At 45.5% G+C, this 26,870-nt stretch overlaps 2 protein-coding genes across 3 annotated transcripts in view; one reads left to right on the plus strand and one right to left on the minus strand.

Annotated features, from left to right (window-relative positions):
- LOC144543028 (protein NLRC3-like) overlaps positions 1-26,870 on the plus strand; it is a 209,623-nt gene that overhangs the window by 14,198 nt on the left and 168,555 nt on the right. The window lies entirely within an intron of this gene.
- eif5b (eukaryotic translation initiation factor 5B) lies at positions 1,642-25,960 on the minus strand. Of its 2 annotated transcripts, XR_013507603.1 has the most exons (23): positions 25,529-25,960; positions 24,573-24,718; positions 24,271-24,348; positions 23,904-24,054; positions 23,306-23,398; positions 22,751-22,837; positions 22,502-22,561; positions 22,093-22,367; positions 21,311-21,418; positions 20,414-20,524; positions 19,882-19,949; positions 19,463-19,604; positions 16,703-16,834; positions 16,131-16,313; positions 14,742-14,903; positions 14,056-14,187; positions 11,247-11,378; positions 10,732-10,808; positions 7,772-7,936; positions 7,419-7,557; positions 6,606-6,767; positions 1,872-2,506; positions 1,642-1,829 (listed from the first exon to the last, which is right to left on the minus strand). XR_013507603.1 is itself a non-coding variant. In XM_078291170.1 (22 exons), the coding sequence occupies exons 1-22, from the start codon at positions 25,758-25,760 to the stop codon at positions 2,399-2,401; spliced, it is 2,943 nt and encodes a 980-aa protein (XP_078147296.1). In that variant the 5' UTR covers positions 25,761-25,960; the 3' UTR covers positions 1,642-2,398. The 2 variants fall into 2 exon arrangements, 1 of the variants encoding a protein (XP_078147296.1); XM_078291170.1 differs by having other exon boundaries at positions 1,642-2,506.

Below are 26,870 nucleotides of genomic sequence, written 5' to 3' on the forward strand. Positions count from 1 at the left end.
TGCTGAAAAACTCATTAATTTAAAGTAAAAATTCAGATGTTTCCTAACGATCCAGAAGAAAATATTCCAGCTCACCATCAGATCAGTTTTTACTTTCTTTTTTATTTTGACACCAAACTGGAAACCATCATGTCGACTTTTCAGTTTGGTGGAATTCCCCTTTAAACTCCACACTTCCTGTTGTCGGGTTTCTGCATCCGGGTCACACAGGGGTCACGGTGGGCGGGGCTACAGCCATCGGCCATGATGAAGATGATGAAGATGATGATGATGATGATAATGATGAGGAAAACCTTTCACCTGCAGCTTCCTGGTTCGATTCCCGTCACCAGCGTCTGTTCGTCCTCCAGCTGAACCCTCAACCTGCGGACTGGCTGCAAGGCATTCTGGGTAACAGTATCAGCTAAATGAATCAAGTAACTGAAAACCAACGCTACCAAACCAGGAAAGGTTTTATCTGACTGACGTTTCCTTAAGATTTTTATTTTTCCAGGTGAATTTCTCGTCATTTTTCCCGATGAAAAACAATCTGGACTTAAAAGTTCAAGTTGAGTTTTGAGGCCAGAAACCCAAACTGACGCTTTAAAGTCCCACGTGATCCAGATTTCATGATCCAGATTTCATGATCCAGACTTCATGATCCAGACTTCATGATCCAGATTTCATGATCCAGACTTCATGATCCAGATTTCATGATCCAGTTCAGATCTCCTCTGTCTCAGATCAGAATAAACTTCTTCATGATGTTCTGCAGATAAATGGAGTTTAGTTAAAGTCGAACTGAACGAGTTAAACTGAATGAATGTGAAGACTGAGTTGAGGTGCGTTTGATCCTGTTCGGGGTCATTCTGCATCTTCATTGGCTCCGTACAAACGCCCGTCACACGGAATCTCCGTCTCAGCCAATGACAACGCAGAATAACAAACGCTTTGCAGCAGGACGTTCGACGCACGACCGTTTCCTTTTAAACTTCCTGTTTGCTGTGTTTTGGGGCGGTTCAACTGCCCCAGTTCAAATGCTGCAAACTGACCTGATTGGACGGATTTCAGTCATTCTTTAGTGAGGGAGCCAATCAGGAGCGAGTCTGAGTTTTGAAAATCCAATAAATTGAAATGTATTGGATAAACACTCAAACAAAATCTGACTTTAACGACGTCTTCATTAAACATGTTTGATCAGATATGAATAGAAACAGAAATGTGAATATGAAGTTTTAAATCTGCAGCTTTTAACTGTTAATGTCAAAACTTCACATTAAATTAATAATCTGCAGCTAAACGTCTAATAATCCTTCTAATAATAACGTCTAATTAATGGAATAAAAACTTCCTACAGTTAATAATTTTGACATTGAGTTTCATCACTTTAACATGAAGGCTGAAATTATTAAAATGTAATCTGATTACACCGATTCATGCTTTTTCACATGTAATACCAGAGATAACCAAATTTCATTATTAGGATTCCCTTTAGTTATTACCAAGGCAACCACTGATGAATTTGACTATTTTTACACTCAGTTCAGTTATTACATTGTTGAAAACTGAAACTTTCTGCAACAAAACCTCAAAATGTGAAAATTATTGTGAATAGAGGAGAAACGTTTTGACATTAAAGGGAAATGAATCAAGTCGACAGGATTATTAACCTTCAACTGAAAACTTTATGTAAATATTTTATTATATTAAAGTGAAGTTATGACATCATCAGTTTCAGGTTGAAAAGCTTTTGGAGCTCAAACTTCCTCTTCCTCCAATATGGCCGACAAACTGGACATCAACCGGGGAAACCGAGTCATTTCTGCCTCCAGCTGCATCCCATAATACACCTGCGACATCCCATAATACACCTGCGACATCCCATAATACACCAGTCACTGACCAACATTCCCAGTCTGCTGGTTTAACTGGGACTTTGGCCTGAGGGAAAGTCTTTCACTGAGCCTCGTTAAGCTCGTTAGTGTCAGTCTGGGTGGGCGGGGCTAAGTGTGGGGGCGGGACCGGGTGGGAGGGGCGGGGCCGGGTGGGGGCGGGGGGACCTGGGACTTGAAGCAGCAGCCACAAATAAGAGCAGAGAAGAAGAAAAAAATACCACAAGATTGTTTTTTTTTGTTTTTTTTGAACAGGCACGTTGGAATACAGTGTGTGTGTGTGTGTGTGTGTGTGTGTGAAATGCGGTCTAAACTATCACTGTTTACAACAGTGGAAAACATAGTTCCGTTTCTCACAGAAAAACACTTTCGCCTCTTTTGTTCATTTTGTCTTTTTTTTTTCTTCTTTTCCCTCGCTGGCGTCATCTGAGGGGGGAGGGGCTGTCCCCGTGTGTGTGTGTGTGTCAGAGTGTGTGTGTGTGTGTCAGAGTGTGTGTGTGTGTGTCAGAGTGTGTGTGTGTGGTCCCTCAGATGATCTCGAACGTCTTCTTCATCTCCATGATCAGCTGCCAATCAGATTTCTGCATCTCGTCTCTGAACCAGTTCTTCAACGCATCGATGGACGCCCGTGTGATCTGCAGCACACACACACACACACACACACACACACACACACACACACAGAGTTATTACTTCTAGTAACCATGATTGGTCCTTGATTGTGACTTTTAGATATTTATCAAAGTAACGCTAGTTTCCAGCTTCTCGCTAGCTGTGTCCATTGGTTTCAATGATGAAGGCTAACGATGCTAACCAGCTGGTTCAGACATTTTTACTGGTGGCTGCCTGTGCTAATATGAACGTTTTATACTGCGATTATCTTGGCCAAAATGATCTTGATATACAATATTATTGTGATAATGATTAAAGGATAAGGCCGGTGTTGTTAATGCATTGTTTACCGTCAACAAATCCTATGAAAATAACAACATCAACAATGTGTTTGCTCTCCTCCCGTTACTTTCTGACTTCCCACGTTCTGTTTTTAGCCGTCAACCCGGAAGTCATCGGCTCCAATTGTAAGATAAAAACCTTTAAATACAGCTCACAAAGACATAGTTTACATTTTAAAAATCTCTAACTGTTACCATGAAAAGTCAGACTGTTGTAGTTATTACCAAATCAAATTCAAACGGGAACAAATTCTTCATTACGCCGGGGATTATTTTCTGTGCTACGGAACTACTTTCCTGAGATCTCAAAGTGTTTACGGTCGGCTTATTAAGTCGTTTGAGGAAAAAGTCGTCCGGCCCGGTGCATCGTGATGATGAAATATGCTGCAGAGCAGCAGCATGGCTCTGTGACGGGTTTTAATAGTTTTTAATACAATGCAGTTCTATGGCTGCTGGGACATGAGGCTGCACTGGGCACCGCTACATGGACCAGACTTGTTAGCAAAACACATTCATTGCTGATTTGTTATTTTCATAGGATTTGTTGACGGTAAGAAATGCATTAAAAACACCAGACTGATCCTTTAAGAAGAAGAAAACCTTAAAAGCAGAACTGTAATATGCTTCGATTCCTTAAATTCCTTAAGACATTTCTTCTTCTTTTTTAAACACGTTTTAATCTCAGACTGTAGAACATATGGAAAAACATTTATGTAAAATATAAAAACCTTTTGCTTTTTGTTATTCGGCCTCCCAACAAGTCTCCGTTATCACGGTCGTCATGATGATAAAAAAGTCGTAACTGTATTTTGTACAGCGATATATAGTAATGCTGGTTCTTGTCCCATCTTTACTGGTTGCTATGGTAACTGCTGCGGTACCAGGGACTAACTAACTCGCTGGTTTTGATTATTTTGCAGAAATGGTTTCAGACAGTGAACATGTTGGTGCCTGTTGCATTAAAGCCAGAATCCTCTAGAGGGCGCTGCATCACTGTTGTATTATAATTTCTACAGTAAATACATAGAACTACGGAAGCCCACTGAGGACATGTATTCATACATTTTATTTACACCGTTTTCCCGTGATAGAGTTAATATTCTTTGTTTTCTCGAGATAACAATTTTCTTACAGTAACGAGCAGAGAGGAATTATCTCGTTCTCTGGAGAAAACAACACTTTGTTTTCCTGAGATAATGAATTAATTTCTGTTGTTCCTCCTGAAGCTGCTGCTGACTGAAGATCCTCCAACAGCTCGGCCTGCTGCCTCTGGCTTCTGAATAATCTGCTTTCCTTCAGGATGTTAGTTCCAAGATGAACATTATTAAACCATTTTTGTTTTTTTTTGTTCTTGTGATAATTTTCTCCTTATCTCGGGAAAACAAAATGTTTTATCTGGAGATAATGACATAAAAACAAAGAAAATTAACTCATCACAGGAAAACATGGGAAAATGTCCTCTATGGGCTTCCGTACAGAGCAGATAACAGAACAAGTTTGTACCAAGACACATCACTGTTGTATCTGTAACAGCAGTGAAGAATGCCCTCTAGTGGATTACTGCTATAATATCAGATATAACATGAAATATGATTGTACTTTATATTAGAGACAATATTTTATACAGTGTATATATATATATGTGTATCATCTGATGTTGCAAGGTATTGTGGGATTTCGGCTCGGCCTGAGGAACCACTGGATGCTTCCTCTTATTTGAATAAACTAATAACTGAAGCTGTCAGTGCTGCTTCCCTCTGAGCTCGGGTTTTATTTTCTGGTACCTACCTGGTGTCCAGCCCTTATGAATCTCAGTCTTTAGCGCTCTTCGAATTTGCATGGTGATTCATAAAGGTCCGGACGCAGACCAGCAGCTATTTCAGACAGATACTGTCGGAGGCACCTGATTGGATGGTCGATGTAGGCGGGACAAACCTACTTATGACCAGCGTTACAGAGCGCGACAGCAACTATGCTGTTATGACAACAAAATGGCAGCGCCGGTGTTCTGGCAAAGGTATTGGATGATAGCAAGCTAGATTTAGTGATTTCGTCAGTTTGATGAATTAAAATTGAATAAATGAATTAAAACAGGAACATTCAGCTGTTTAAAAGCTCGAAAGTGAACGCTGCCATCAGTGTTGTTCCTCTGAGCAATACATCCATGGCTCTGAGGCGTTTCCAGATTACATCAATCTGCTTTGCTACTGTGATTGGTCAAAGATTTTGATAACTGACAACTAACACCAATCGGTGGGTGCGAGAAATTATGTCAGTGACTCAGCCGTGGACAGGCTTGGTCCAGACCATTGGCGATTTTAGACTCTTTTTAGGGGTGCTCAAGCACCCTAAATTTCATCTCAGCACCCCTAAAAATAATAATAATTAAGACCGACGGTAACGGGTGCACTTTATTATTTTAGTTAAAGTAGTCACAATGTTTCTTATTCTGATAGAATTGGGCTTTATGGTATATTTACAGTACATTTATGGACACCTGATTACCTGACTGCATTGCCCACAGCAACCCAATATTCAATTAGAATAATGTTATAAATTGATATGGATCAATTAATACCTCTTATTAGATTATAAATACTCTGTTTGGTTGAGAGAGAGAGAGAGAGAGAGAGAGAGAGAGAGGGAGAGAGAGACAGAGAGAGAGAGAGAGAGAGAGAGGGAGAGAGAGAGGGAGAGAGAGAGACAGAGAGAGAGGGAGAGAGAGAGACAGAGAGAGAGACAGAGAGAGGGAGAGAGAGAGACAGAGAGAGAGGGAGAGAGACAGAGAGAGAGGGAGAGAGAGAGACAGAGAGAGAGGGAGAGAGAGAGACAGAGAGAGAGGGAGAGAGAGAGACAGAGAGAGAGACAGAGAGAGGGAGAGAGAGAGACAGAGAGAGAGGGAGAGAGACAGAGAGAGAGGGAGAGAGAGAGACAGAGAGAGAGGGAGAGAGAGAGAGACAGAGAGAGAGAGAGAGAGAGAGAGAACCAGGTGAGAAAGAGGACAGGTAGTAAAGACCACATAGTTATAACACCAAGGCAGCTTCTTCATTCACAGCTTGATGAGCTGGACTGTCCCCATGTGGTTCAGAGACTGAAACAATGTTTTGTACATTTCTCCTCATATCTGCTTTGCTGTAACTTGATCTTTTACTTTGGAAAGTTCTGCTCATTATGATCGAGTCTTTACCTCAGGTTTTATTAACTAACTGAGGGTCCTCTCTAAAACAGGTGTATTATATTGAAATCTGTGATTGTTCATTCTGAACCATAATTATTATTATTATTATTATTATTATTATTATTATACACTACAATAAACCACCAGCTGATTAGGTTGCTTCTGAAGGTAACATGTGTACCTAACTGAACTGAGCTTTGCCAAAGTGAAAGGGGTTGAATACTTTTGCAAACAGCATATTCAATTTTTCATTTTCTTAAAAAATATTTTGTGGTGTAAAACTCATGTTACTTACTAGTAATTCATTAAAAGTATTATTGTTGTAAATTAAAATATCATATATAGAAAAATATGAATGTATTAATTGTTATCCAGTGAAATGAGTGATTTAGCAGGGGGGTTGAACACTCTGTATGCATGTCACACTCTCATCAGGGCTGAGCCGCCCTGAAGGTCTGATCCTGGATCGCCCCTGGTCCAGACCTTTATGAATCGCCATGCAAATTCAAAGAGTGCTAAAGACTGAGATTCATAGGGGCTGGACACCAGGCTAATTCCTACCAGGAGGCGGTAATAAAAACTCCAACCAATAAAACGTCTCACCTTGCTGACGATGATGTCAGTGGCCTCAAAATGGCGGCCGTACATCTTGGGCGACTCTCCGGGAATGGGCTCGATCTTGATGCAGATCTCCTGGCCTTTCTTAGCGCTGTCCACCGTCTTGTGGTTCACCTCGATGCTGGTGACCACACCGATGTCCACAAACTGGAAGATACACACACATTATATACACACACGCAAACATATATAGAGTATATGTATGTATACACAGGGCTTGAAATTAACACCCGCTGACTCGCCAAATGCAGGTAAAAATTTTCTGTGGCGGGTAACAAGGTAATGAACCAAGCTCTAAATATCACTGCATCTATTTGAAGCAGGCTGCAGAAACAATCCTCCTAGTCCTAATCCTACAATTCCCATGAACACTATGTCGTGACGTGTAATACAACCATTGGCTGCATCCAAGCATGTGTGGTAGAATCGATTGCGCGAAACTACAAAGCAGTGTTGCCAACTTGGCGACTTTTCAGACCCCCCCGGCGACTTTAATTCTCAAAAGTGACTAGTGACTGTTTCTGACCATGGGAAGCAACGTTACAGTGTTGAATCCCAAAGCATCTGGCAATAAATTGGTTCGGCTGATGCCGGTTTTCTCTACTTGCTTGTCTAATCCAGAGAGGTCTGATGGTCACAGCGCAGTGCTCCCCCCCAAGAAAAACATTTTGGCTAGTGGAAATTCTGATTGGCTGGTAACTTAAAATCTAGTAGCCATATTGGCTGGTGATCAAAAAAGTTAATTTCAAGCCCTGTGTGTACACACACACACACACACACACACACACACTGGCTCACCCCCTTGCTGGGCACGCAGAGCGGCGTTCCCTGCCGCAGCACGCCGGCGTCCACGTTCACTCCCATCACGATGGGGTCTCTGGAGTTAAAGATGAACTGAGGCAGGATCCGCAGCTTCACCGGGAACACCGCCACGTGCCTGACACGCACACACGCACACACACGCGCACGCGCACGCGCACGCGCACGCGCACGCGCACACGCACACGCACACGCACACGCACACGCACGCACACACACACACACACACACACACACACACACACACACACACACACACACACAAACACACACTAGTGAGTTTCCAGGAGTCAGAATCAAACCGGGGATTAAGTGAATGTGTGTGTTCCTACTTGAACTCGTCCTGCTTGGCCTTCTTGTAGTCCTCTCTGTACTTAGTGAAGGCGTCGAACAGATGGTAGATGATCTCAGCGGAGAAGACTCGCACGCCCAGACTGTCGGCCATCTCCTGACTCTCTCTCTCCACCTTCACGTCGAACGCCAGGATCACAGCGAACCTGCAGCCGCACCGCAAACTTTATTTAAACCTCAGCAGAGTTGACTGATTTTGTTTCAATTAGGTGCGTTGTGTGTAGCAGGGTTGGTTTCAATTCATGAATGAGCTATTATAACATGATCTATTTCAGTCCAACTGAGGAACTGGATTTGGAAAAAACATACAGGAAACAGAATTGGAATTAAATTGGAATATCGGGAGGTTGAATTTAATTTGATGAAATTCTGTGAAATTCCATGTTTTTTGTTTTTTCTTACCACATATGAGATTACACATAGTGTAATATATTATAGCAGTCTAGAACCATCTCGCTGCTCAGTGTGGAGGGGAAAATATTCTTCAGCATAGCGTCCCGACGGCTGACAGAACGTGTCCTTAAGAACAGGTGCATCGACAGCAGGGCCGGGTCCTGAACACGCCTGGATGCATGGAGCACACGGGAGCGGTGATCCAGTTCATCAGGGAGGCTCGCAAAGGCAAAGGAGACCCGGTAGTGCGTTGGCTCGACCTTGCCGATGCCTACGGGTCGATCCCTCACGAGCCGGTGAAGGAGGCCCTCGACCGGCATTATGTTCCGGGGAGGATAAGGGACCTCATCCTTGACTACTATGACAGTTTCCATCTGAGAATCAGGCTCTCGAGTCCCTGTTGGCGGCAGTGGACAAGTCAGGTTTGCCCGAGGTCAAACACAAGGTGTTTGCGGGGGCTGTAGCAACTGGCCTCGGCTGTGGCACAGTGATGCGCTCCGACCGGGCCGGAGGAAAGGAGCAGGCTTGTGTAGGAGGAGGTGTGAGCGGGGGTTGAAGAGGCACGTGTCAGCGGGACGGTTGGCATGAGCCAGCAAGGAGCATGGACCAGGTGGGAGGCAGCGACAGCACGCAAGGTCACATGGCCGGAGCTCTGGAGAGCAACGCCCCAGCACATCAGCTTCCTAATCCAAGCCGTCTACGATGTGTTGCCAAGCCCATCCGAGCTCTTCATTTGGAGCAAAGCTGAAACACCGGCATGCCCGTTGTGCCGAGGGAGAGGATCGCTGGAGCACATCCTCAGCAGCTGCCCCAAAGCCCTGGGAGAAGGAAGCCACCTGAAGGAGCCACCGGCAGCGGTCCTCGGTCAGCCTGAGACCGGCAGTTGAGGGTTGACCGTACTGACCCGGCTCAGATGCCCGGACCACACAGGCCTGACATCGTCCTTCTGTCAGAGCCGACAAAGCAGGTGGTCATGCTTGAACTGAAGGTCCCCTGGGAAGACCGGATGGAGGAGGCCAATGAACGGAAAAGGGCCAAGTATGAGGACCTGGGAGAGCACTGCGGCAGCCGGGGGTTGAAAGCAGTCGAGGTGGGCTGCAGGAGATTCACAGGCCAGTCCCTCAGCAAAGCCTACAGTGTACTGGGAGTGGTGGGGGCGAACAAGATCCAAGCCATCAAGAGTGCTACAGAGGCAGTAGAAAGATCCTCTAGATTGTTGTGGACCAGGTGGAGTGCGACTGGGACACAAGCCAGGGCTTGATCAACCCTGGGGGGGTCGCCTGGGCGAGGGTGTCTGATGTTCAAAGACCTGAAACACCCGATGACCCCAAGTATATTTAATTTGTCGAACTGTCTTTTATCTGATTCATAATGTTAGATTTATAATGTTTAGCAAAGGCAACACAGCCTCTCTTAGGAATTTAATGGATTCAATTCCATTTCCTGTCATTCCAATTCAGTTCCACTCTGTTTCCTTACAGCTGGGAGACTTTCACATGCCAACTGAACTGCATTCTCAGTTCAGTTCATGAATGGACCAAACCCTGCTGTGTATGTAAAACCAATCCCTCATTTTCTACAACAGGTGCAAGAACTAAATCAATAGAAACAAAAGCTCAGGCTTCATCTCTACATGAGCTCTCATCATAGATACAGAACAGAATAGAAACTAGGGACGGGACGACAACTCGAAATTCAATACATCACAATACAAGAACATGTCAGTCAGTCTGGTGTGTCAGGAACATGAATGGTGATATCAGCTCCATGTTATTCTGCTGTCAGGAACATGAATGGTGATATCAGCTCCATGTTATTCTGCTGTAGTAATCACTAATGAGACTCTTGACCATCACAGTTTCACAAGCTCTCCATCCAAATTATATTATTGTCACTTTGTAATGACATTTTTAAATTGTTGTTTACATTCTAGCAGCCAATGGCATCGCTAGAAAGATTTGAGTCTCAGAAATAAACAGAATTCTGCACAGTCAGACTTTGTTGTCACTGAACTTTTATTGATCACATCGTATCCTGGTTGTATTGATCCTGAAACTCATATTGCGTATCAAATCGTATCGTCCCATCCCTAATAGGAACACAGTAGAAACCGAGTAGAAACCGAGTAGAAACACAGTAGAAACCGAGTAGAAACACAGTAGAAACACAGTAGAAACAGTAGAAACAGTAGAAACACAGTAGAAACACAGTAGAAACAGAGTAGAAACAGTAGAAACACAGTAGAAACACAGTAGAAACAGTAGAAACAGAGTAGAAACACAGTAGAAACAGAGCAGAAACACAGTAGAAACAGTAGAAACAGTAGGAACACAGTAGAAACAGAGCAGAAACACAGTAGAAACAGTAGAAACAGAGCAGAAACAGAGTAGAAACAGAGCAGAAACAGTAGAAACACAGTAGAAACAGTAGAAACAGAGCAGAAACACAGTAGAAACAGAGCAGAAACACAGTAGAAACAGAGCAGAAACACAGTAGAAACAGAGCAGAAACACAGTAGAAACAGAGTAGAGTAGATGAGGTGACGTACTGCGGGTCGTGCTCCAGCATGGTGGAAGCCTTCATCACATCCTTCTTATGAACTGGACCGATGTTAATACCAGCATACTGCAGACAGACAGGTAGAGAGACAGACAGGTCGTCAAACAGACAGACAGACAGGTAGAGAGACAGACAGGTAGTCAAACAGACAGACAGACAGGTAGAGAGACAGACAGGTAGTCAAACAGACAGACAGACAGGTAGAGAGACAGACAGGTAGTCAAACAGACAGACAGACAGGTAGTCAGACAGACAGGTAGTCAGACAGACAGACACGTAGTCAGACAGACAGGTAGTCAGACAGACAGGTAGTCAGACAGACAGACAGGTAGTCAGACAGACAGGTAGTCAGACAGACAGGTAGTCAGTCAGACAGGTAGTCAGACAGACAGGTAGTCAGACAGACAGACAGGTAGTCAGACAGGTAGTCAGTCAGACAGACAGGTAGTCAGACAGACAGACAGGTAGTCAGACAGACAGGTAGTCAGACAGACAGGTACTCACAGGGACTTTGGATGTGCGCAGGAACTCCAGTAAAGCCTCCAGTGATCCCAGAGTGGAAGCCTGGACATAAACTCCTTTCTCCTCCAGCTTGATGGAGCTCAGCGTCTGTTTCAGCTCCCGCACCAGTTCATCCTGAAAACCAGACCGGTCAGTACACTGGGACCGCTACAGACCGGTCAGTACACTGGGACCGCGACAGACCGGTCAGTACACTGGGACCGCAACAGACCGGTCAGTACACTGGGACCGCTACAGACCGGTCAGTACACTGGGACCGCGACAGACCGGTCAGTACACTGGGACCACAACAGACCGGTCAGTACACTGGGACCACAACAGACCAGACCGGTCAGTACACTGGGACCGCAACAGACCGGTCAGTACACTGGGACCGCGACAGACCGGTCAGTACACTGGGACCGCTACAGACCGGTCAGTACACTGGGACCGCAACAGACCAGACCGGTCAGTACACTGGGACCGCTACAGACCGGTCAGTACACTGGGACCGCAACAGACCGGTCAGTACACTGGGACCGCAACAGACCAGACCGGTCAGTACACTGGGACCGCTACAGACCGGTCAGTACACTGGGACCGCAACAGACCAGACCGGTCAGTACACTGGGACCACAACAGACCGGTCAGTACACTGGGACCGCTACAGACCGGTCAGTACACTGGGACCACAACAGACCAGACCGGTCAGTATACTGGGACCGCTACAGACCGGTCAGTACACTGGGACCGCTACAGACCGGTCAGTACACTGGGACCGCGACAGACCGGTCAGTACACTGGGACCGCTACAGACCGGTCAGTACACTGGGACCACAACAGACCGGTCAGTATACTGGGACCGCTACAGACCAGACCGGTCAGTATACTGGGACCACAACAGACCGGTCAGTATACTGGGACCGCTACAGACCGGTCAGTACACTGGGACCACAACAGACCAGACCGGTCAGTATACTGGGACCACAACAGACCGGTCAGTATACTGGGACCACAACAGACCGGTCAGTATACTGGGGTGATTGAGGGCGGCTCAACAGCGCAGTATGTGGTGTATGCGATAAGAAGTCGCCGGATGACGTCACACGCTATTTTGCATATCAATATCTAACTTACAGTCTCCGCTCTCAGCGGAGGGGGGGGGGGGGGGGGGGGGGGGCAGCGCTGTGATGGTCAGACCTCTCTGATGACAAGCCAGTAGAGCAAACCGGCATCAGCCGAACCAAATACTTTGGGATTCAAGACTTTAACATTGTTCCCCATGGTCAGAAAAAGTCGCCAGATTTGTCACTAGTCGCTTTTCAGAAATAAAGTCGCCAGGGGGTCTGAAAAGTCACTAAATCTAGTGACAAAGTCGCCAAGTTGGACTGCGGTTACATGAGACTTTTTTTTTTCATTCTGGATGAAATCATTCCGGAGGAAGATTGGCACGTAAGTGTTTACATGAGCGCTAAATATAACGATGGCACTAAGATGTGTGTTTACACGCTCCACAGGATGTAATCAGAATAAAAGTTTCTGACGTGCAAAACACCGAATCAGCACTCCAACACGGACTGATGTTTTTAAAAGATGGACCTGCGTCGGTTATTTCTCTACTGCTGTTCTTTCTGATGAAGCAACAGTTTTATCACAACATACGACTCCATAAGTGTCAGAAAAAGACGTTTTGTTTTGTCCCCGCAGTGATTCGGTCCGTTTGTAATTTTCACCTGTAAACTGAAACTGGCCCGGAGAGGCGGAGTCAGGACTTGATATAAAAACGAGCTGCACCGCCCACATCGAGCCCGAGCGCCCCGGTGTTAATAACAAGCACACCCATTCCAATCCTGCCGGAAAAAAAGGCTAACGTAACCGACGTTACTTACGTTAAATGCGTGAGCGTGTGCAGAAAGAGGCGAGGTAAAGAAAGCGATCGGAATGAGTGTTTACATGATGAAATTTTATCCATCGACCGGATTATGAAAGGGTTAAACAGCATTTCATTCGGATCGGCCAGTTTATTCTGACTGAGGCGTTTATATGAGGCATTTTTATTCTGATTGGGCTAATATTCTGATTAAAGGCTCCATGTCAACGCTGTTGGTGGGAAACAATACACTCTTATTGTTTTCATTATGAATTTATTTAATATTCAGTACACACGCATTGAAGTGTAAAACGAGAAGTGCCTAGCCTCATTAAAAAAAGAAAAAACATAAACACAGCGCGGTTGTGGCGGTTGCTTGTCATCCACCGCAGCTGGCTCTGTAGAGCGGTGCTGCAATATCGTTACAGCCCTACAGACCGGTCAGTACACTGGGACCGCAACAGACCAGACCGGTCAGTATACTGGGACTGCAACAGACCAGACCGGTCAGTATACTGGGACCGCAACAGACCAGACCGGTCAGTATACTGGGACCGCAACAGACCAGACCGGTCAGTACACTGGGACCGCAACAGACCAGACCGGTCAGTACACTGGGACCGCAACAGACCAGACCGGTCAGTACACTGGGACCGCAACAGACCAGACCGGTCAGTACACTGGGACCGCAACAGACCAGACCGGTCAGTATACTGGGACTGCAACAGACCAGACCGGTCAGTATACTGGGACCACAACAGACCAGACCGGTCAGTATACTGGGACCACAACAGACCAGACCGTTCTCTGTGTGTGTGTGTGTGTGTTTCTCTGTGTGTGTGTGTGTGTGTTTCTCTGTGTGTGTGTGTGTGTGTGTGTTTCTCTGTGTGTGTGTGTTTCTCTGTGTGTGTGTGTGTGTGTGTGTGTGTGTGTGTGTGTTACCCTCAGCACGGGGATCTCGTCGTCATGGTGAGCCACCAGCAGAGGAAGCCCTGCCAGCGTCTTCTCCAGGTCTTTCCCCAGGATCTTCACACCCTGAGACGTCGACACCTCCTTGTGCTTCTCATACTGGTTCTGCTCACACACACACACACACACACACACACACACACACACAGATCAATAATCAATACAGCAGTCAGCTCATCAATACCGCACTCGATACAGTAAGAGAGTACAGTAAATGGCATCTCAGAATAGAATAGAAAATAATAGAGTGGAGTAGCTTAGAGTAGAAAGAGAATACAGTAGAGTACAGTAGAGTACAGTAGAGTACAGTAAAATACAAGTGTAGAGCAGAGGAGAGAATAGAGTAGGAGACCAAAAGATAAGATAATAAATCCAAAACACAAGAACTAAGTATAATAATATATAAATAAAATAAATAGCTACAAAAATTAAATAGAATTAAAAATAAAATGGAAGTAAAAACAATATAGAACTAAAATTAAATTACTAAAAATGATAAAATAAAATAAAAATGCAAAATAAATAATAATATAATAATTCAAATGATATAAAATAAAGTAGAACAAAATAAAGTTAAAAGGAAAGGAAACCCCGGCAGGACGGCTCTGAACCTCGACAGTAAATACAATAGAAGAGAATAAAGTCCCTGAGCGCGGCACCTTGACCCGCAGCTCCTTCAGAGGGGGGGGCAGCAGCAGGCCTCTGATCTGCGTGATGATTGGTCCTTCCACCCCCGGGACGATGATGGTCTCTCCCTCCCGCAGACGCCCGTTAATCAGAATGACATCGATCGTAGTTCCCATACCAGGCAGAGCCTTGACCTGCACACACACACACACACACACACACACACACACACTCTTTTTATGCTGCTATCTTGGCCGGGCTTCCCTTGAAAAATAGGTCTTTGTATCTCAACGGGACTGACTTGTAAAGGTTAAATAAAAAAATAAATAAAGAGAGAAACACACACACACACATTTGGTAAATTAGCGCTAGCCATGCTAGCCGAGACCCAAGTCTGTAGCAATTCTACCTTACCATGCTAACTTAGAATGGAAGTCTATGGGAATTGTATCTTAGCTGCTAACTTAGAATGGAAGTCTATGGGAATTGTATCTTACCATGCTAACTTAGAATGGAAGTCTATGGGAATTGTACCTTACCATGCTAACTTAGAATGGAAGTCTATGGGAATTGTATCTTAGCTGCTAACTTAGAATGGAAGTCTATGGGAATTGTATCTTACCATGCTAACTTAGAATGGAAGTCTATGGGAACTGTACCTTACCATGCTAACTTAGAATGGAAGTCTATGGGAATTGTATCTTAGCTGCTAACTTAGAATGGAAGTCTATGGGAATTGTACCTTACCATGCTAACTTAGAATAGAAGTCTATGGGAATTGTATCTTACCATGCTAACTTAGAATGGAAGTCTATGGGAATTGTATCTTACCATGCTAACTTAGAATGGAAGTCTATGGGAATTGTACCTTACCATGCTAACTTAGAATGGAAGTCTATGGGAATTGTACCTTACCATGCTAACTTAGAATAGAAGTCTATGGGAATTGTATCTTAGCTGCTAACTTAGAATGGAAGTCTATGGGAATTGTATCTTACCATGCTAACTTAGAATAGAAGTCTATGGGAATTGTATCTTAGCTGCTAACTTAGAATGGAAGTCTATGGGAATTGTATCTTACCATGCTAACTTAGAATAGAAGTCTATGGGAATTGTATCTTAGCTGCTAACTTAGAATAGAAGTCTATGGGAATTGTATCTTACCATGCTAACTTAGAATGGAAGTCTATGGGAATTGTATCTTAGCTGCTAACTTAGAATGGAAGTCTATGGGAATTGTATCTTACCATGCTAACTTAGAATGGAAGTCTATGGGAATTGTATCTTAGCTGCTAACTTAGAATGGAAGTCTACTGAATTCTACTGGATGTGATGCCGACTGATGTTCCCATAGTAATCTCTATCAAACAAGCATATGTACACACACACACACACACACACACACACACACACAGTCGTACCTCCATGACCTGAGCCCGGAGCTCGTCGCAGTGCGCGAGCCGGCGTGCCAGCATGGTCTGGGTGAGCTCCACCAGCAGGGCGATGAGGTTTCCCATCCCGTCCCCGCTGTGGGCCGAGGTGGGAATCAGAGAGACGAACGTCCTGGGATCTTTATTCTCATGGAACAAGGCAGCGTTCAGACCCTGAGGAACACACACACACACACACACTCATCAGACCCTGAGGAACACACACACACTCATCAGACCCTGAGGAACACACACACACTCATCAGACCCTGAGGAACACACACACACTCATTAGACCCTGAGGAACACACACACACTCATCAGACCCTGAGGAACACACACACACAGGAACACACACACACTCATTAGACCCTGAGGAACACACACACACTCATCAGACCCTGAGGAACACACACACACTCATCAGACCCTGAGGAACACACACACACTCATCAGACCCTGAGGAACACACACACACTCATCAGACCCTGAGGAACACACACACACTCATCAGACCCTGAGGAACACACACACACACACACACACACACTCCTGATGGACACCTGCTGGGCGAACTCCACGATGATGGCCTTGGCTCGCTCGTCGAACTCGTCCTTCGTGTTCTTCTTCTGCTTCTTCAGCGTCGCGACGACGTCTGTGTCCGGACTCTTCTTCCAGTCGTACAGACGGTCGATCTGACAACAGACACAACAGAGTCAGGACGACAGACACAACATCAAAACAACAGACACAACAGAGTCAGGACGACAGACTCAACATCAAAACAACAGACACAACAGAGTCAGGACGACAGACACAACATCAAAACAACAGACACAACAGAGTCAGGACGACAGACACAACAACAAAACAACAGACACAACAGAGTCAGGACGACAGACACAACAGAGTCAGGACGACAGACACAACATCAAAACAACAGACACAACAGAGTCAGGACGACAGACACAACATCAAAACAACAGACACAACAGAGTCAGGACGACAGACACAACAACAAAACAACAGACACAACAGAGTCAGGACGACAGACACAACAGAGTCAGGACGACAGACACAACATCAAAACAACAGACACAACAGAGTCAGGACGACAGACACAACATCAAAACAACAGACACAACAGAGTCAGGACGACAGACACAACAACAAAACAACAGACACAACAGAGTCAGGACGACAGACACAACATCAAAACAACAGACACAACAGAGTCAGGACGACAGACACAACATCAAAACAACAGACACAACAGAGTCAGGACGACAGACACAACATCAAAACAACAGACACAACAGAGTCAGGATGACAGACACAACATCAAAACAACAGACACAACAGAGTCAGGACGACAGACACAACAACAAAACAACAGACAACAACGTCAGGACGACAGACACAACATCAAAACAACAGACAACAACGTCAGGACGACAGACACAACAACAAAACAACAGACACAACAGAGTCAGGACGACAGACACAACAGAGTCAGGACGACAGACACAACATCAAAACAACAGACACAACAGAGTCAGGACGACAGACACAACATCAAAACAACAGACACAACAGAGTCAGGACGACAGACACAACAACAAAACAACAGACACAACAGAGTCAGGACGACAGACACAACAGAGTCAGGACGACAGACACAACATCAAAACAACAGACACAACAGAGTCAGGACGACAGACACAACATCAAAACAACAGACACAACAGAGTCAGGACGACAGACACAACAACAAAACAACAGACACAACAGAGTCAGGACGACAGACACAACATCAAAACAACAGACACAACAGAGTCAGGACGACAGACACAACATCAAAACAACAGACACAACAGAGTCAGGACGACAGACACAACATCAAAACAACAGACACAACAGAGTCAGGATGACAGACACAACATCAAAACAACAGACACAACAGAGTCAGGACGACAGACACAACAACAAAACAACAGACAACAACGTCAGGACGACAGACACAACATCAAAACAACAGACAACAACGTCAGGACGACAGACACAACAACAAAACAACAACAGACACAACAAAACAACAGACACAACAACAAAACAACAGACACAAAACAAGAGACACAACAACAAAACAACAGACAACAAAACAAGAGACACAACAACAAAACAACAGACACAACAAAACAAGAGACACAACAACAAAACAACAGACAACAAAACAAGAGACACAACAACAAAACAACAGACACAACAAAACAAGAGACACAACAACAAAACAACAGACACAACAAAACAAGAGACACAACAACAAAACAGACAACAAAACAAGAGACACAACAACAAAACAACAGACAACAAAACAAGAGACACAACAACAAAACAACAGACACAACAAAACAAGAGACACAACAACAAAACAACAGACAACAAAACAAGAGACACAACAACAAAACAACAGACAACAAAACAAGAGACACAACAACAAAACAACAGACACAACAAAACAAGAGACACAACAACAAAACAACAGACAACAAAACAAGAGACACAACAACAAAACAACAGACAACAAAACAAGAGACACAACAACAAAACAACAGACAACAAAACAAGAGACACAACAACAAAACAACAGACACAACAAAACAAGAGACACAACAACAAAACAGACAACAAAACAAGAGACACAACAACAAAACAACAGACACAACAAAACAAGAGACACAACAACAAAACAGACACAACAAAACAACAGACACAACAAAACAAGAGACACAACAACAAAACAGACAACAAAACAAGAGACACAACAACAAAACAACAGACACAACAAAACAAGGGACACAACAACAAAACAGACACAACAAAACAACAGACACAAGGTCAAAACAACAAAAAATAAAACAGACACAACATCAGAACAACAAAATAATACAGACAACACAATGCCAGAACAACAAAATATCAACAACCGACACAACACATCAGAACAACAGACACAAACACAAAACAACAGACAACACAATGGAAGAACAAAAAATAACTACAGAACAGACAAAGTCAGAACAACAAAACAAAACAGAAACAAAACAGGCAAAACGTCAGAACAACAGACAACAAAACAGACACAACAAAACAACAGACAACACAATGTCAGAACAACAAAATATCAAAACATTACAACAACAGACAGAACGACATCAGAACAGCAAAAAACAACAACAACCGCAGATCTGAAACAGTTTTATCTCTATGAATACAACAGACGCGTCAAAACGACAGACGCGTCAGGACAACAGACAGCGCACCTTGTTGAGGGCGACGATGAAGGGACACTTCTTCTCCTTCAGCAGGTTGATGGACTCCAGGGTCTGAGGCTCCAGGCCGTGCATGATGTCCACCACCAGGATGGCAATGTCACACAGAGAGCTGCCTCTGTTCCGCAGGTTACTGCACACACACACACACACACACACACACACACACACACAGAGAACACACACACACACACACACACAGAGAACACACACACACACACACACAGACACACACAGAGAACACACAATGACCCAGGAAGTCTAGATGTACATGCAGAGGTTTTATATATAAATGTAAACACACAATACACACATTTGCTGCATTCAACAATCACACTGATGATGCCTGAACACACACACACACACACACACACACACACACACACACACACACACACACAGCGTGTTACCTGAAGGACTCGTGTCCTGGTGTGTCGATGATCAGCATCCCAGGAATCTTGAGGGTTTCTTTGTCAAACTACAGACGAAATACTGACATTAATACAGATTTATACCGTGGTCTGGGTGAATACTCGATTCTGATTGGCTGCAGGGTGTCCATTAATTCCTGATAACTGACACCTCGTCGGGCATTATCCCCTACTTACATACTAATACTGACATTAATAAAAACTGTTATAATACTGATTTGATTACCAATTAATACAACCAATTAATACTGATTTAATGACTGATACTTATATAATAATAATAACAATAACTAATAACACAGTGACTAGCACTGATATCTACAGACATCACTACACACTGCAGGAGTGTGCGACTGTGTGTGTGTAATTAGTGTGTGTGTGTGTAGTTAGTGTGTGTGTGTGTGTGTGTGTGTGTGTGTGTAGTTAGTGTGTGTGTGTGTGTAGTGTGTGTGTAGTTAGTGTGTGTGTGTGTAGTTAGTGTGTGTGTGTGTGTGTGTGTGTGTGTCCGTACGTTCTTGACCATCTTGGTCTGCTCCACGATGGCGTCCAGTGGAACGTTTGTGGCTCCGATCTGCTGAGTGATTCCTCCCGCCTCCCCGTCCTGAACATGAGTGTGACGCAGCTGCACACACACACACACACACACACACACACACAGAACCAAGTACCAGGGTCACTACAACACACAGCAGGCGTCCCGTCCCATGAACCTCGCAAGTGGAATCACCATATATGATGTCAGCACGCCCATATATGGACTTACAGAGCCACTGTTAGTTGATGTTGATGTCGTCGTCATTTGTGGATTTTGAAATGAAAATCAAATCAAACCATTTGTTTTTCATTTTTTAATTTCTGTTTCTGAAAAGAAAATAGAATGACCAAAAAATACACGGAGCAGAGGCTCTGACCTTTAAATAGGAACGTTTTGATTTCAGGTTTCAGGTCGGGCCTCAAATGCTGCGTTAGGGTCGGGCTTCATGTCCAGGCCGGGCAGACCTCTATAAACAGCCAGCCAGTCAACAGTCAGTAAACAGTCAGTAAACAGTCAGTCAGTCAACAGCCAGTCAGTCAACAGTCAGTAAACAGTCAGTCAGTCAGTCAACAGCCAGTCAGTCAACAGTCAGTAAACAGTCAGTCAGTCAACAGTCAGTCAGTCAACAGTCAGTCAGTCAACAGTCAGTCAGTCAACAGTCAGTAAGCAGCCAGTAAACAGTCAGTCAGTCAGCAGCCAGTCAGCAGCCAGTCAGCAGTCAGTCAGTCAACAGTCAGTCAACAGTCAGTCAGTCAACAGTCAGTAAGCAGCCAGTAAACAGTCAGTCAGTCAGCAGCCAGTAAACAGTCAGTCAGTCAACAGTCAGTCAACAGTCAGCCAGTCAACAGCCAGTCAGCAGCCAGTCAGCAGTACCTTGTCGAGGATCTTGGTCTTGCCGGTGTCGACGTGTCCCAGCACACAGACCACCGGGGCTCTCAGTCTGTCCAGGTCGGTGTTCTTCAGGTTCTCCGCTCTCCGTTTCTATGGAAACACACACAGCGGCGCTCAGAAACGGGCTCAGTTCGTTCTCTTCCCGTCCCGTCCCGACAGCGATCGATAAATCAAACGCTCCGAGACGAACCGCGCTCTCCGCGTCTGTCCCGGGCTGTCGACGGCCACTCCGAAACCTCAGGGCGCCCGAATCTTAACAGCCAATCGGGACAGCTCTTCGGCAAGGAGGCGGTCCTACTGTCTGTCATTCACACATGCACAGATAGTCTCCTTCCTGCCTGCAGAGGGAAAACTAACCTCTCCTCAGAAGAGATTACAGGAGGGAGGGAGGGAGGGAGGAGCTACAGAAGGGAGGGAGGAGTTACAGGAGGGAGGGAGGGGCTACAGAAGGGAGGGAGGAGTTACAGGAGGGAGGGAGGGAGGGAGGAGCTACAGAAGGGAGGGAGGAATTACAGGAGGGAGGGAGGGAGGGAGGAGCTACAGAAGGGAGGGAGGAGTTACAGGAGGGAGGGAGGGGCTACAGAAGGGAGGGAGGAGTTACAGGAGGGGGGAGGAGTTACAGGAGGGAGGGAGGCTTTTCCACTAACTGTTAGTGGAAAAGTAGTGTTACACACAGCATCTGTTGCAGATGCTGTGTGTGTGTGTGTGTGTGTGTGTGTGTGTGTGGTGTGTGTGTGTGGTGTGTGTGTGTGTGTGTGTGTTACCTCTATCCGTCTCTTGGCCCGGTCGTACAGTTTCTCCTCCTTGGATCGCCCGTCGTCGTCGCTCTCGCTGCTCTCCTCCTCGCTCTCCTTCGCTCCTCTCCTCTTCCCCTGCACCGCCGTCTCCTTCTTCTCCTCCTCCTCTTCCTCGCTCTCTTCCTCTTCGTCCTCCTCTTCCTCGTCCTCCTCCTCTTCTTCGTCTTCCTCCTCCTCTTCCTCGCTGCCGTTGGGCTGCGAGGCGGCCGTCTCCTTCACCTCGATGTGAACCTTCTTCAACTCTGAGAGAGAGAGAGAGAGAGAGAGAGAGAGAGAGAGAGAGAGAAAAAGTCAGAAAAGTAGCAGCAGTAGTACTAGTACTACTAGTAGTAGTAAACAGTATTACAGTAGTATTTATTAGTTTTCGATCCCTCACCTTTCTCCTCATCACTGGCGATGGCCTCCCAGTCGTCCACAGCAACATCTGGCTTCACCTCTGAGAGAGAGAGAGAGAGAGAGAGAGAGAGAGAGAGAGAGAGAGAGAGAGAGAGAGAGAGAGAGAGAGAGAGAGAGAGAGAGAGAGAGAGAGAGACATCAACTCCTGATGGACACATCCTCCACCTTCCCAACTTGCCTCCTTTCTTTCCTCTCCTTCCGCCCCACTCCCTCTCTCTCCTCCGCTCACCCGGCACTGCAGATGGTGTCTCCGCCTCCGTCTCCATAGCAACCGGCTCTGGAGTCTCCGACGTTGGTGATGTCACCTCTGAGGTTTCTAGGAGGAGAGAGGAGGAGCATGTTTAGGAAAACATTGTTTTTTGTGAATGTTGTCTTCACATGTTTCTGTACAATGTCAACCAGCTAGCTGATTGGCTGCAGTGTTAATTAACCTAGTTAATTAGCAGCGTTAATTAACCTAGTTAATTAGCAGCGTTAATTAACCTAGTTAATTAGCAGCGTTAATTAACCTAGTTAATAGTGTTAACTGACAGAAAAGTTACATGTGAAAACATCACAACAACAACAACACATGCTTTTTGGACATGTTGGTTTTCACGTGAACAATTTTTCTCACGTTTTCTGACATCATTTATAACTTAATGTGAAAATTTCAATTTACAAATGAAGTGTTTTTTTTTCCACTACACGTGACAATATTTCACATGTGAAAAGTGAATTTCACACTGCAAACAGACAATCCACAGGTGGAAATGTGCTTTGAATTCACATGTGACGTCTGTACCTTCAGGACTGTGCGCTGTGGGCTTCTTCCTCCTCTTGTCTCCATAAACCGGCTTCTTCTTTGGCACCGAGTCTTTGGATGGCACTTCAACACCTGCGCACGCGCACACACACACACACACACACACACACACACACACACACACACACACAAGTTTACAGCTCCAGCAGCATGTGAAAGAATCCTGAATTTTCCCTCAAATCCAGGCAAGTTAAGTGACGCTGGGGGTGCGTTTGTTTTGTCCTCACCCTGCGCCTGCAGCATCATAAGGTGTGAGTTTAGGAGTTAAAATAAGGGGTGCGTTTGTTTTGTCCTCACCCTGCGCCTGCAGCATCATAAGGTGTGAGTTTAGGAGTTAAAATAAGGGGTGCGTTTGTTTTGTCCTCACCCTGCGCCTGCAGCATCATAAGGTGTGAGTTTAGGAGTTAAAATAAGGGGTGCGTTTGTTTTGTCCTCACCCTGCGCCTGCAGCATCATAAGGTGTGAGTTTAGGAGTTAAAATAAGGGGTGTGTTTGTTTTGTCCTCACCCTGCGCCTGCAGCATCATAAGGTGTGAGTTTAGGAGTTAAAATAAGGGGTGCGTTTGTTTTGTCCTCACCCTGCGCCTGCAGCATCTTGAGCGTGGCCTCGGCCCGGGCTCTGGCCTCCCTCTGGGTTTTAGTCAGCAGCTTTCCCTCCTTCTTCAGACGCTCCTTCCTCTCCTTCTCCTTCTGCTTCTTCTTCTCCTTACGCTCCTGCTCCAGACGCTCCTGACAGGAGGGGAGGGGTCAGAGGTCAGAGGTCAGATCACACAGAGTAAAACACAACAAGACAGAACAGAACAGGACACAATAGAAAAGGACAGTTTTAAACACAACAGGCCTGTAATATGTGTGTGTGTGTTTCTTGGTGTGTGTGTGTGTGTGTGTGTGTCTTGGTGTGTGTGTGTGTGTGTGTGTGTGTCTTGGTGTGTGTGTGTGTGTTACCTGCTCCAGTCTCTGTTGCTCCAGCTCTTCCAGCCTCTTCAGTGTCTCCTCCTCCTCCCTCTTGGCTCGCTCCTCTTCCTACAACATAAAAATACACACACACACACACACACACCACAACACACACCACAATACACACATACGCACACGATCCACACATGCATACACACATAACTTATTTCACTGGAGGAGAAGCCCTGCAACTGCTAATAATAATAATAATTATATATTATATATTATATTTGAGGACTTAGCAGAAGTCAAAGGGGGTCAAAATGACTACATTTCCCAGAATGCCCCACCTCCTTCATCTTAGCCAGAGCTTCCTGCATGGCCTTCACTGTGGCCTTACTGGGCCCTTTCTTCTTCTCCTTCTCCTTCTCCTTCTCCTCCTTCTCTCCCTTCTTCTTCTTCTTGTCTTTCTTCTTCTTGTCGCCCTCGGCCTCCTCTGGAGGAAGACCAGCAGAACACAGTCAGAGTCACTGAGAGTCAGTCAGAGTCACTGAGAGTCAGTCAGAGTCACTGAGAGTCAGTCAGAGTCACTGAGAGTCAGTCAGAGTCACTGAGAGTCACTGAGAGTCAGTCAGAGTCAGTCAGAGTCAGTCAGAGTCACTGAGAGTCAGTCAGAGTCAGTCAGAGTCACTGAGAGTCAGTCAGAGTCAGTCAGAGTCACTGAGAGTCAGTCAGAGTCAGTCAGAGTCACTGAGAGTCAGTCAGAGTCAGTCAGAGTCACTGAGAGTCAGTCAGAGTCAGTCAGAGTCACTGAGAGTCAGTCAGAGTCAGTCAGAGTCAGTCAGAGTCACTGAGAGTCAGTCAGAGTCACTGAGAGTCAGTCAGAGTCACTGAGAGTCAGTCAGAGTCAGTCAGAGTCAGTCAGAGTCACTGAGAGTCAGTCAGAGTCAGTCAGAGTCAGTCAGAGTCACTGAGAGTCAGTCAGAGTCAGTCAGAGTCAGTGAGAGTCAGTCAGAGTCAGTCAGAGTCAGTCAGAGTCACTGAGAGTCAGTCAGAGTCACTGAGAGTCAGTCAGAGTCACTGAGAGTCAGTCAGAGTCAGTCAGAGTCAGTCAGAGTCACTGAGAGTCAGTCAGAGTCAGTCAGAGTCAGTCAGAGTCACTGAGAGTCAGTCAGAGTCACTGAGTCAGTCAGAGAGTTAGTCAGTTTGAGTTAATGAGTTAATGAGTTGATTGACAGTACTGACAGTAAACCAGTCTGTTTTCCATTAAAATAAAGCTGTTGACAGACAGGAAGAGCCATCTTACCCTCAGCTGCTGGCTCCGCCCCTTCCTGTTCCTCCGCCGTGGCTGCTGAAGCCGGTGGAGGGGGCGTGGCCTCTGTCTTCTTCGCTGGTTCTTTGTCTTTCTTGACCTCCACGCCGGCCTCCTTCTCCTCCTTGTCCTTTTCCTTCTGCTTCTTCTGCTTCTGCCTCTCCTCCTCTTTCTTCTTCTTCTCCCTCTCCTTCTTCTCCGCCTTCTTCTGCGCCGCCGTCTTCATCTTGAACGCTCCCCCCTCCTCCTCCTCCTCCTCCTCTTCCTCGCTCTCCGCCTTCACCGCCTTGCTTTCTTCTTCTTCTTGTCTCTCCTGGAGAACTCCTCATCCTCCTCCGAGTCTTCCTCCTTTTCTCCTCCACCTCCTCCTCCTCCTCCACCGTCTCCTCCTTTCCTCGCACCTCCATCCTCATCCTCCTCTTCGTCGGAGGCCGACGGCTTCCCGCCTCCCTTCCTGCCTTCTCTGGTGTTGAGGCGGGGAGCGGGAGCCCTCCTCCTCCTCCTCCTCCGAGTCAGATCCAGGAGGAAGCAGCAGGAGCAGCCTGCAGGAGGAGCAACAGGCTTTACACTCACATCCAGGCTGCTGCCACAGATCAGAATGGCGTGACGTTTCAAAAAAAGCCACGCCCACAAAGTGCGGCACAAGTGCGAAACCCCCTTCAATCTCTGTGAGGAAAACAATAAATCGGTATTTTCTGTTGTCGCTTTTTCTGTGTTCTGATAATTGATGTGAAATGTATTTGGTGTAAATAATTTGTTATCTTTTCACAGTTATCAAAGAACTGCAAAATTATTATTTTTTTCCTGGAAGTCACAAAATGCTAACAAGCTAGCAAACTTCTGTTAAAGAGAGAAGTCGTGTTGCATTCTGACACGACAAATTATTTACACCAAATACATTTCACATCAATTATCAGAACACAGAAAAAAACAACCACAGAAAATGTTGATTTATTGTTTTCCTCATAGAGACTGAATGGGGTTCACACTTGTACCGCACTTTGTGGGCGTGGCTTTTTTGCCGCGTCATCGGCATTCTGATCTATGACAGCTCTAACACAACATCACACCAACACTACATCTGATACTCTGCACTTACAGTTAGGCTGGGCCAAACTGTCCCGACAAAATATCATGATGTACGATATCATCGTTTTTTCTGGGTTTTTTTTTTTTTTTTTGGGGGGGGGGGGGGGTATTTTATTTTATTTGAATATTGCGATATTTAATAATAGCGAATATTGGCCCAAGCCTACTTACAGTATTTCTATGTTACATTATAGTATAATATTATTACTCAATCTGAGGTGAAAAGATGTAATCGATCAATAGTATG

This window comes from Centroberyx gerrardi, chromosome 21 (assembly GCF_048128805.1).
Source record: "Centroberyx gerrardi isolate f3 chromosome 21, fCenGer3.hap1.cur.20231027, whole genome shotgun sequence".
Lineage (NCBI taxonomy): Eukaryota > Metazoa > Chordata > Actinopteri > Beryciformes > Berycidae > Centroberyx > Centroberyx gerrardi.

Excerpts from the sequence above, each read along its gene's own strand:
- eif5b (XM_078291170.1), bottom strand. The coding sequence starts at position 25,760 with ATGAAGACGGCGGCGCAGAAGAAGGCGGAGAAGAAGGAGAGGGAGAAG. Across the intron at positions 22,562-22,750 it reads GACACCATCTGCAGTGCCGG|AGGTGAAGCCAGATGTTGCT; the intron begins GTGAGCGGAGGA and ends TCTCTCTCTCAG. Across the intron at positions 7,558-7,771 it reads GCCAAGCAGGACGAGTTCAA|GCACGTGGCGGTGTTCCCGG; the intron begins GTAGGAACACAC and ends TGTGCGTGTCAG.